The following is an 11,074-nucleotide window of genomic DNA, read 5'->3' on the forward strand; positions in this document are numbered from 1 at the left end:
TCGTTCTCCCTCAGACTTAGTTTAACAGGATCCTTTTTGATGATATCCAAGTAGCAGCAGCAATAGTCAGGATTTCACTTTTTCTTTTTGCTGGGTTGTATTCCTCTGTGTATAAATACACCATACTACAATTTCTTTAACCACTTATCCAAAACATGGCACTTGTGTTGGTTGGAGATCTTAACTATTGTGAAAATCATGCTGCTAACTCTGGCTATCTATGTAACTTTGAGTTCATTTACAAGTACCCACAGGGCAATCAAACTGAATTTTCCAGAAGTCTGCTCATTCTTCCAGATTTTGGTGTTGCACAGAGTTATTTAGGAATTCTTGTATATCTTTCTTTCTTCTTTTTTTTTTCCAGAATCAACCACTCTTATGACAGCTTTCCTTTCAGAGTAAGGAAATAGAATAGCATAGAATAGAATAGAATAGAATAGAAAAGAAAAGAAAAGAATAGAATATATTGATTCCCTGCCTCAGAATTTGGAAATCTTGGAAGTCAAGCCCACAGAGTCAGGACAGATGTAGAAGATGACTGAGTATTTCTCTTAGTTCTACTGAACACTGGAACCCACAGTTACTTCACAGGAAGTCCTAAGGTTGTACATATTGGGGAGACATAACGTCTTTACTTGGACACTTCATCTGGGATAGTCTCAATGTCAAAAAACAAAAATCTGTAGAAACAGATTTTACTTCTTTTTTCAACCAGAGCCTTTAAGGTTTTTTGAGCAACAGAAGCTCTTGAGTCTAATATTAGTAATACTAGCATGGGAGCACTGTAGCACTGTCCTCCCATTGTTCATCGATTTGCTCAAGCAGGCCCGGTAAGTCTCCATTTTGAGACTTGTTGTTACTGTGTTTGGCATATTGAATACGTCACAGGTAGCTTGCCAGGCTTTGCCGTGTGGGCGAGACAGTCTGAGTAGCTTGCCAGGCTCTCCGAGAGGGGTGGAGAAATCAAACCCAGGTCGGCCGGAATGGCTGCACAAAAGGCAAACGCCCTACCACTGTGCTACTGCTCCAGCCCATATAAATATGTGTAAATTAAGCAAAACATCGACACATCCCTGTATACCAATTGTTTAGGTTTTACAACATGAGCACCTTTTAAAACATCAGTTTCATCTTTTGGAATCAAAACCATTTTCTTCCTCAGATCCATTATCACTTAAATTTACAACTTGATAGTAAGTACCATTTCAACATCTAACAATTTTTCAAAGAGCTCAGTTAACAAGCTGAAATACCATAAATCATCCCTAAAAGACACATTCAAACAAAGATAGATTTGCAAGGGCATCTTTGAAAACTTTGTGCTTTGCAGTGGGTTGTGGTCAGGCCTCACCTCTTGATGATATGGTTTGCATAGAGGTGTGCCTTTCACATTTCCATTCCCCTCTGCCATTGCCCGTACAGATACACTGCAGCTCGTTCCCTCGATCGTCCCTCTTGGTCCAAGTATCTCCAATTCGATAGGACTTCCTACTGTCCTGGTCATTGCAGCGATCTATGGTAGAAAACAAATGGAGAAGCTGGCAAATCAGACCAGATTTTGCAAACATTCAACTGAAACCTAGAAAAGGAACTCAGTCATTTAAACTTGGGCAGCTCCTTACTGGGGTTATGTTTATATTCAGTGATACATTCAGTGTGTTCTGTTTGTACCATTTGGAATCTAGTTCCACTTTTCTAACTAAATTTTCATCATTTTTTCATTCTTTTTTTTAAGAAAGCATTTTGATTCTGTGCTTCTGACCCAACTCATTTTTTGGCTTTCTGTTTTTCCTCCTCATTCCTGGGTAGGCCTTCCCTAATCTCCTATCTAATCTCCTTTCTATGGGAGATTTTCTTCAGAAAACTAGGAATAAAGGAGGAAAATAGGCTCAGAAAATCTCCCTTGATTTCCCTAAATTGCAACTTTCAATTGTTACATCAAAAAAAAAAATTACAGCATGAGGAGCTACGATTTTTTTTGTCTAAAATTTTTCTTTCATTAAAGAATACCAACCTATTGCCACTGGAGTGGACAGCAATGAAAAAGTTGGTGTTGGAGCATTGTATGCCTTGAAATGCAATCATGAATAGCTTCATAACTTTGTAATTCATGGTGATTCAATTAAAAAATTTAAAAAATACATGAAATAAAATGTTTGTCTCCCTGAAATACATCCCCTTCCATGAGTATTAATATTTCCATGGAAAAATAGGATTTCCAGTATAAAACAGTAATTTTAAACTGAATTAACAAGTTTCTGCAAAAAATTTGGTCAGTTCTCATCACTTCCCATGAGACATGTATTTTTTTTTAGCAAAGCATTCAAATTTGCATGAACACTGCCATCATTAAGTACTTTTAAACTGTGTAAGTAAAATAGGTTCAAAATACTTAGATTTACCCCATAATAAATAGGGAAAAGAAATGAACAGAAACTTCTGCAAAGAAGAAACACAAATGATCAAAAGGCACATGACAAAATGCTGTACATACTAATCATCAGGGAAATGCAAATCAAAACATAATGAGGTATCATGCCATGCCACAGAGACTGGCACACATCAAAAAGAATAAGAACAACCAGTGCTGGCATGGATGTGGAAAAAAAGAAACTCTCATTAGTTATGGTGGGAATGTTGACTGGTCCAGGCTTTTTTGAAAACAATATGGGCATTCCTCAAAAAACTAGAAACTGAGCTTCCATACAACCCAGAAACAACACTTTGGGGAATATACCCCGGGGACTCAAAAACACAATGCAGAAAAAGGGATCTGCACTTCTATGTTCATTGAAGCATTTTTCACAATAGTCACTGTCACTGTCACTGTCCTCCTGTTGTTCATCGATTTGCTAGAGTGAGTCCAGTAACATTGTGAGACTTGTTACTGTGTTTGGCATATTGAATATGTTACAGATAGCTTGCCAGGCTCTCCGAGAGGGGTGGAGGAATCGAACTCGATTCGGCTGTGCAAGGCAAACGCCCTACCCGCTGTGCTATCGCTCCGCCGCTCACAATAGTCAGAATCTAGAAACAACCTAAAGGCCTGAGAACAAACAACAGAATAAAGAAGCTATGGTACATCTACACAATGGAATACTATGCTGCCAAAACTCAAACTCACAGCCATGAGGATAAACGAGGTCATGAAATTTGCTTATAAATGGATGGACATGGAGAGTCTCATGCTGAGAGAAATGAGCCAGAGGGAGAGGGAGAAAAAATCATTCTGTCAGAATGATTTGAGGGATTAAAAAAAAATTGCATGAGACTAATACCCAAGGGCAGTAGAAATGAGGGCCAGGAGGACTCATCCATGGTTGGAAACATACCACAAATGGGGGTGGGGGAAGGAGGGCAGTTAGGATAGAGAAAGAACCACTATGACAAAATGACAATGATGGTTGGAAATCACTCTGGACAAGAACTGAGTACTGAAAAGAGGTAAAGGGATAAATATGATAAGCTGTCAGTACCTATAGTGCAAACCTTAATATCCAAAAGGGGGTAAAGAGGAGTGGAGGAAAGGAAACTGGGGATACTGGTCATGGGAAATGTGAAGGGACAGGTATTGGTGGCTGGTGAAGGGACAGATATTGATGTTGGAACATTGTATGACCAAAACCCAGTCACAAACAACTTCGTAACTGTATGTCTTTAGGTGATTCATTAAATAACTTATATTTGATTTTAGTTTATGACACCAATAGTTAAGGGCTGTTGTGCTTCAACAAACTCTGTAACTGTTACTAGTTTGAAATTTAAGAAGGAGCTTTATATCCCTAAAGCAACAAATAAGATTTCAAGGCAATCTTAAAAGAAAAAGCAAGGATGGCAAAGACCAGTTTCTTCACAGCACTGTGAGCTTTTGAGAAGCTCCAAAGTAGACAAGTACGTTTTCAAAAATCAATTCCGCTTGCATCTATTTTAATTTTAAACAGAGAGGAAAGCCTAGATGTTTACAGTTTTGCTCCATTCTGTCACTAGTACTAACAAGCCCAAAGATACATTTGCATGCTAGTTTAATGATGGCTTTGCTCTTGAAACTTGGGAAATGGTTCAGTGACATTTAAACATTTGCTACTCATTTTGAGTTATAGTGTATTTGGCATAAAAAGAAACATTAAGGTTTCTTTTCTTAGTAGCTAATAGTGATAGCCCTTAATGAAGAAAGATTTTTTTTTTAAGTTAGTCCTTTTTGAAAAAGAAGTTGGTGCTGGGATTTTATTTTTCTTGCTATCGAAATGTTGCCGGAGCACTATGATATACTGGGTATATTCTGTGTTTACACTCCCTCTAGGAACCCCGCGGGATTCCTAGACAGAAACCCCACCCAGCCTTATTTTGAACAAACATAAGAGTCTATCACATACTTCTTGAACTACAGGTGATTCTCCCACTGCCTTCTCCCAGACAGGTGCAGTCCACCATCATCCAGCCTTGGTAGGGCTTTTCCCAGGTCTCCCCAACAGAATAGGAAGTTCCAGCAGCGTGATCAAAACACTTCTCAGCTGTAGGGCAATTTGGAGGAAAAAGAACACAACAGAAAAGGAGTTATTTTGAATTGTACCGTCTCCCTATAATTTCGAGTATATTGTGTAAGCAAAAATCCAGCCACATTTTTTTTAAGTGGCACTCTGTTCAAAACGCAAGGCACACCCTGTAACTAAGCACACAGAAAGTAACTAAAGCAAAGGAAAGCTCAAACCAGTTGGCAGGCAGCAATTCTGATCTCCTAATAAGTACATGGGTTGCATATTTTCGCTAGTGCCACTTTTTTTCGTACCATTATTGTGCATGAAAAGAATTATAGATGTATCAAATTTGTGGGGGACTATGCAAAATTCTGACTTTAGTGACAATAAACTATGAACGCCTAAACAAAATGATAAGAAAACCATTTAAAATCTTGAATTTCTGGAAAAGTAGACAAAATCAAACTATAGACTCTGAATAAGTAAGTGGAGTAAAATGAATTGCCAGAAACTTGTAGATTTGTACCTACAGAATTCAGCTAAGGATTCAGACAAAAAGAAATGAACACTTTCACAATTCTAGATGAAAAAATAACTAACATATGACAAAGGACACATCATTTATGTCTTAGCAGCTAATGCATTCTAAACAAGAAATGGGTCAAAGTAACTTTTTTTTCTTTTATATTGACAAAGGAGGAATCTGAGATCTGATATTAGACAAATAACTTTTTTCCCTAAGTATTTCAACTTCATCTTATGCTTTGGAAACTAAGAGAAGATGTCTATACATGGTTATTACTTTTTGATCTCCCTGATTTATGATCGTGGATTAAGTAACATTTCCTTCTTTGACATAATATTCCCATTTTATTATCTCTTGTTATGTTTGGTTGTTTTGTTTGGGGGCCACACCTATCCCACCAGTGCTTGAGGCTTACTTTTGGCTCTGTGCTCTGGGATCACTCCTGGTGAGCTTGGTGGGGGAAGGGTGGGTCATCTGTGATGCCAGGGATCAAACCCTGGTTGGCCATGTGCAAGGCAAGCACCCTACCGACTGTACTACTGCTCCAGCCCTATTTCATTATGTTTTATTGGAAACAGGTCTCTTGTCTATGTAACTTCTGGTTGGACCCAGCATTAGGACGCCACACGCCACATCCCCATTCATCCCAAAGAGACACCCACCTATAGGCTTGCAGGTCCATTCTCCTTTCCCATTCCCGAGACACACACATTCTAACATGTAACCACCAGTCTCATGGGGTCTCCTCCAGGTGTCACCTATTTTGTAGGACTGACCCCCTTCATGGCAGCGGTCTGTTGAAAATAACAGGAAAACATTAGACAGAGTCTTTTTTTTTAAAGTCTCATATTTTACCATGGTAGGCATATAGGTTAAACTATCGAAAGACATAATACAGCTTTTACATCAGAGACAGGGAACAAACACATGTCCAGTCACATTTGGCTCATTCAACTGAATGTCTTGTTGAAGGCACTGAGAAAACTGAATGGCAAAGAAAAAGGTCAGACATCATGATTCCCCAGAGAGATCACAGGAAATTGGGTCCTGAAGTAGAAATGGAAAACTGACAGGAATGACTTCAACATGTAGAGAACAGGGTGAGCCTGGTGCTGACTGAGAAAAAAAGACATGTCAGGAAAAGCATTTCGACTCCGGAGGGTGGAGAATTCGCATATCATCTTAAGATGGAAATTCCACTGGGAGCAAAGCAAGTATGTGTATAGCCATAAGGTATGGAGACCCAGGTACTTTGTATAGAATGTTAAATGTTACAGCACATCAGAAAGATGGAACTGACCACTAAACTGTGAACACTGCCGATGCTTCACTTCTAAACATTTACCAATAGACGTGGATAAACCCTAAGTAAGACTAGCAGATGCTGATTTGGTCAATGTATCAAGTGTTTGATCTTTTAGATAGCACACTTCAAAATGGCTTTTAGTTAAAATGTGAATTTAAGAGATCATTTCTGTGTCACTAGAATCTGCGGTCCCCAGTGAATCATCACAGCAAGATTGCCTTAGATGAACTAGAATTGATGAATCAGTCCAGTATCTTGGAAACACTCTTGAACTAGTCATTCCAGATTATCCAGGGGAATAGAGATCTGTTTCTGGGACTAGACTACTGATCATAAAGAAACAAAACTGAGATGCAAGAAGTTTGCCAGCAAAAGAACAATCCACACAAATCTACTCTTTCTGGTCATATCTCCAATCAGTGTAGATAACATCATCCACAGAGCTCAAGGAGACCTAGGGAATGAATGTGTAGTGAGCAACTCTTCTAGGCAGAGAGTAGAAGTCAAGAAATCCACTTGGTTACACTGTAGACACACACACACACACACACACACACACACGAAGTTAAGACCATCCTATCATAGGTAAGAGAACCTGACAGTGACAACAAGAAGGACAATCACATTCATAATATTTGAGCCTCATTTCTTACTTGCGATGGTGCAGCTTATTCTCCCTCGCCCGGCCCCGATGCAAGTACAGTCCCAGATCATGCTGTCTTTAGGGCGCTCGTAAGTGTCACCCACCCGGTAAGTGTTTCCAGTGTACTTGTCAAAGCAAGTCTCTTCAGCTGAGGGAAGGAGAAAAGTCCATGTTAAGTCGCACATACGAAAAAGCTTTTTTGATCAATGGATGCCATCCAGAGGAAAGTATTTTTCTGTTCTTTTTTTTTTAATAGCATGGCACAATTAGGGGCATTTGAAAGTAGAGAGAGCTAGGTTTGAGACGATGTTGTAAGAAGGCCACAATTTATGACCTTGGATTGACAAATTCCTTCATTTTCTATAACTGAAATTCTATGAATCCGCAGACCTTTGGGAATAAAAGTTATGGAGAATACCATCTTAAAACCTTCTACATTCCACTTTGTTTCTCTGACTTCGAAAGACTAATCAGGTTCCACACGAAAAGCAAATAGAAGGAACCCCTACCTCCCACCAGGGACTGGCCTGTTAATCCTACTCATTCCATTTTAGTTCTTCAGTGCTGCTCTGGAGGATGGGCTGTAATTTACAGGAAGCCTATCAATGGTCCTGAAGGCTTGAGAGCTTTGAAGTGGTTAGTGGTTTTGTATGGAATTTCAGCTGACAAATCACTTCATGATTTAGTGTTCAAAGCATTTTGGCCCATAATCGGAATGTCAGATCTGAGATTACTTTCTAATAAATTAAAGTTGTAGATGTTATCTTTTTTCCCTTTTTGGAGGAAAAAACACAAAAGAATTGTTCATTTCTCCTCAAAAACTTTTGGAGAGTAAAACAAACAAACAAACAAAAAACTAGTTTTGGATGCATTGTTCTTCTGTTATCAAGATAAACGTATGTGAGAAACAAATAAGCTATAGTGAAATATTTTTTGGTTGTTGTTTTTTTGTTATTTTCATGTTTGGGGGCCACACCCGACTGAGATCAGGGCTTACTCCTGGCTCTGAGCTCAGGGATCACTCCTGCCTTGGCAAAGAGGACCAGAGAGGGTGCCAGGGACCAAATCCAGGTCAGCCATGTGCAAGACAAGCGTCTTACCCGCTGTACCCTTTCACTGGACCCAGTAATAAAATACTAAAAAGAAAACAAGTTATCCTGGTAGGAAAACAGTGAGTGTAGTTTTCCTACAAACACTAAGTTTAATGAACAAGCTTCACTTTTCCTTCTATTAAGGATGGTCCCTATCACTTACCTTCAGGTTTACTCTCGCAGTTAAAGCCTCGGCTCCCTCCATAACAGGTACACACCAAGGTATTACCCAGGTAAGTGCGCTCCCATTGTTGGTTTATCTGGTAATGCTTCCCATTATCGAAACAACCAACTGCAAATAAGGGAAAAGTTATTACCATGGCACCCCCCACCTTTCCAAACCCAGAAAACTGAACACAAAAATGTTAACCACCAGAACACTGAAGAATTCGAAGCAATATTCCACAAAAATATAGAAAAAAAAAACTAGCTAGCTACAAAGTTAACAATCTTTGCACCTAGTGTTTTTTTTTCCCCCTTTGAAATTAAATGTATACAGTGATGTCATTTCCATCTGGCCAGAGTTCTACATCAAAGAGGAAAAAGGAACATTTTGATTAGCAGATAACTGGAATTATATTTGTGAAACATGCAAAAAAAAAAAAACCTTTCAGTACTTTTTGCGGTCGGAAGCCAAGAAGGGCAAACATTAAGTAGTTTCCTTCAGCTTTTAGGAAAGAGAGGGCGTGTCTGTGAAAACCTGAGCTAGGAATTCCGATCTTAATTCTTAGAGAATTATCTCGAAGGAGCCCAAAGCAAACTGAACCCCCTACATCTTTTTCAAGTTAGGTCGGCACCGCAGGGCTGTTCGATTCCCCTCTGCCCACAACCCCTCTGAAAATATTTAACCAACTCTTTAGTAAGAGAGTTAGCGTCAGCGTCACGCTCTTTCCAAATGGAAAAAGTGAGGGCCAAGACTTCCCTTGGCATGGCTAGTTTGGATTCCCGCAGAGAGGGACCGAGCTGGCCACGGAGGCTCCTCCGAGGTATCTTGAGCTGCGACCCCGCACGCCAGCCCAGAACCTTTTGTGTCCCCCACCTAAGGCGCGCGGTCCCCGCACACACACGCGTGCGCGCAAAACTTCAGTCCTAACTTTGGGTGACTTTTACCGTCGGGTTCCCGGGAGCGCCGGCGGCAGCCCGTCCACCCCCATCGGTACTCACGCTTGTTTTGCCCCACGGGCAGGGGGTACTGCGGCTGAACGATTTGCTGAGCCTGCCTCTTGATCTTCAGGGCTCCGGTGCGGGGCACCGCGGTGCCCAGGCACAGGCAAGTCAGCAGCAGTGGCAGCAGCGGCCCGGGGCCCGGACCCCCGAGCATCTTCGAGCCGGCGCGGGGAGGGAGCGACGCCCTCAGCGGGAGGCAAGTGACCACCAAGTTCGGTGGCCCCGGCGGCCGGGGTCCCTTCCAGCAGCCCCTGCTGGGATGTGAGACGCCTCCCCGAGCAGGGAGAGGGGCAGGAGATGGGGAAGGGGGCGAGGAAAGGGGAAAGGAGAGGATGAGAGCTGTGGATCCTGCGGGTGCCCGCTCCCCGGCTGGCTCCTGGGGGGTCCGGTCCTCTCCTGGAAGGCGCAGCCGGAGCGGGCAGCCGAGGGCGCGGGGCCCGAGCTTATATGGGACGGTCCCCCGCCCCCTCGACGGCCAGGGGCGCCCGGGAGGAGGGACCCGGCCCGGCTCCCCGCACCCTCCGCCGCCGCCGTGGCCTCCGACCGCGCGCTGATTGGCCGGACCGCGGGGTGACGTCAGGGGGGCTGGGGGGGTTCTCCGCGAACAAAAGAGATGCTGAGCGCCTGGCCCGGCTGGCTGGGGTGGAGAACTTTTTTCTTTTTTTTTCTTTTTTTTTTTTTTTTGGTTTCCTTTGCGGTCGTCAAACTTTTGGGGGCTGAGCTGGGAGGAGTGGGAAGCGGCGGGCTGGGAGGAAAGGGAGGGGCTGGGTTGTGAGCAGTGGGGGATGGCACGTCCTTGTTACCCCCTCCCGGATGGAGCCAAGGGTGGGAGGGATAAGGACATTGCGTCACCTCTGGGGGGATCCAAAAAAAAAAAAAACCACTACCCAAGACCTCTGCTCACTGAGTATATTGGGGGGAGGAAAACCTTGAAGTCGGCACCACCTTGCAGCTGGGAATAGAGGACGTGCGCGCCTGGGCGCAGCGGGTGCTCCTTGCGCTCCGGGGCGGCGTGGTCTGTTGTGCCACTGACTCGGGGACTCAACTTTTCTGCCCCTCCACTGCCTTGTCCCGTGGCAAACGCTCCCGAGACTGTGTTCGCTGGCGACTTGGGGGAAAAGCAATCTTTTAATGAACTTCTGCTGAGTACCCGGAGACTGTGTGGGGAGCTTGGTAGAAGCGGGCGCGCGAGGGGCTGGGGGGGCGAGGGGCGGTGCAAAGAGGTTGCTTTGGAAAGGACAACGTTTGCACTCAAACATTGTGAAAACTGCGGCAGAGTTTTCCTTTCCCAGGGCTGGAGCGACTGTTCGCACTGCCAGTGAACTCTAGCGGGACGAGCGGAGTAGGGAGAGTTGGAGCGCTCGGGTGCAGTTCTTGGCAGGGCTGCCCATGTGCTTGGTGCCCGCGACACGCGAAGCAGAGGCCTCCTTGGCCTCAGTCCGAGATAGGACCATCTGCACGTCTCGCCTTCCTGCAGACTCTCCCTGGCTTTTCTGGGGGGCATTTTCTTCCTGTAGACAGCAGTTTCATCACACAATTCCCACACCCCCTGCCCCACCGCCAGATTTTATAGAATTATTCTTCCCCCCCACTCCAACTACGTGGAAAGTTTTAAGAGTTTCTCGTTTTTCCTTCTAAAATTTTAGAGGGTCCCAGGGAAACTCCCAGAAGTCCCTAACAGCAATGCATCTCATCAATGCCTTTTCAGACACAGAAAAGGCATTTACACCAGAACTTCTTAGAAGGGTTGAGGGGGAGGCATAGAGTCCGGGGGAGGAGGGACGGGGAAGTCTACAACATTCTTCTGGAACATTTGAGAGACCAAAACCCAAAGCTTAACTTGCTAGTTGTGAGTAGTGAGAACCT

General features: G+C 43.4%; 1 protein-coding gene across 7 annotated transcripts in view; it reads right to left on the minus strand.

Annotated features, from left to right (window-relative positions):
• FN1 (fibronectin 1) overlaps positions 1-9,616 on the minus strand; it is an 81,213-nt gene extending 71,597 nt beyond the window's left edge. For all 7 annotated transcript variants that reach the window (XM_056111592.1, XM_056111591.1, XM_056111590.1 and 4 more), the window contains exons 1-6: positions 9,206-9,616; positions 8,205-8,333; positions 6,961-7,098; positions 5,664-5,795; positions 4,374-4,511; positions 1,352-1,513 (exon numbers count right to left, since the gene is read on the minus strand). In XM_056111592.1, coding sequence (XP_055967567.1) covers positions 1,352-1,513; positions 4,374-4,511; positions 5,664-5,795; positions 6,961-7,098; positions 8,205-8,333; positions 9,206-9,362 — 856 coding nt within the window. In that variant the 5' untranslated portion in view covers positions 9,363-9,616. The remainder of the gene's footprint in view (positions 1-1,351; positions 1,514-4,373; positions 4,512-5,663; positions 5,796-6,960; positions 7,099-8,204; positions 8,334-9,205) is intronic.
• Positions 9,617-11,074: the final 1,458 nt, after the last annotated feature.

Source organism: Sorex fumeus, unplaced genomic scaffold, assembly GCF_029834395.1.
Source record: "Sorex fumeus unplaced genomic scaffold, SorFum_2.1 ptg000014l, whole genome shotgun sequence".
NCBI classification, from domain to species: domain Eukaryota; kingdom Metazoa; phylum Chordata; class Mammalia; order Eulipotyphla; family Soricidae; genus Sorex; species Sorex fumeus.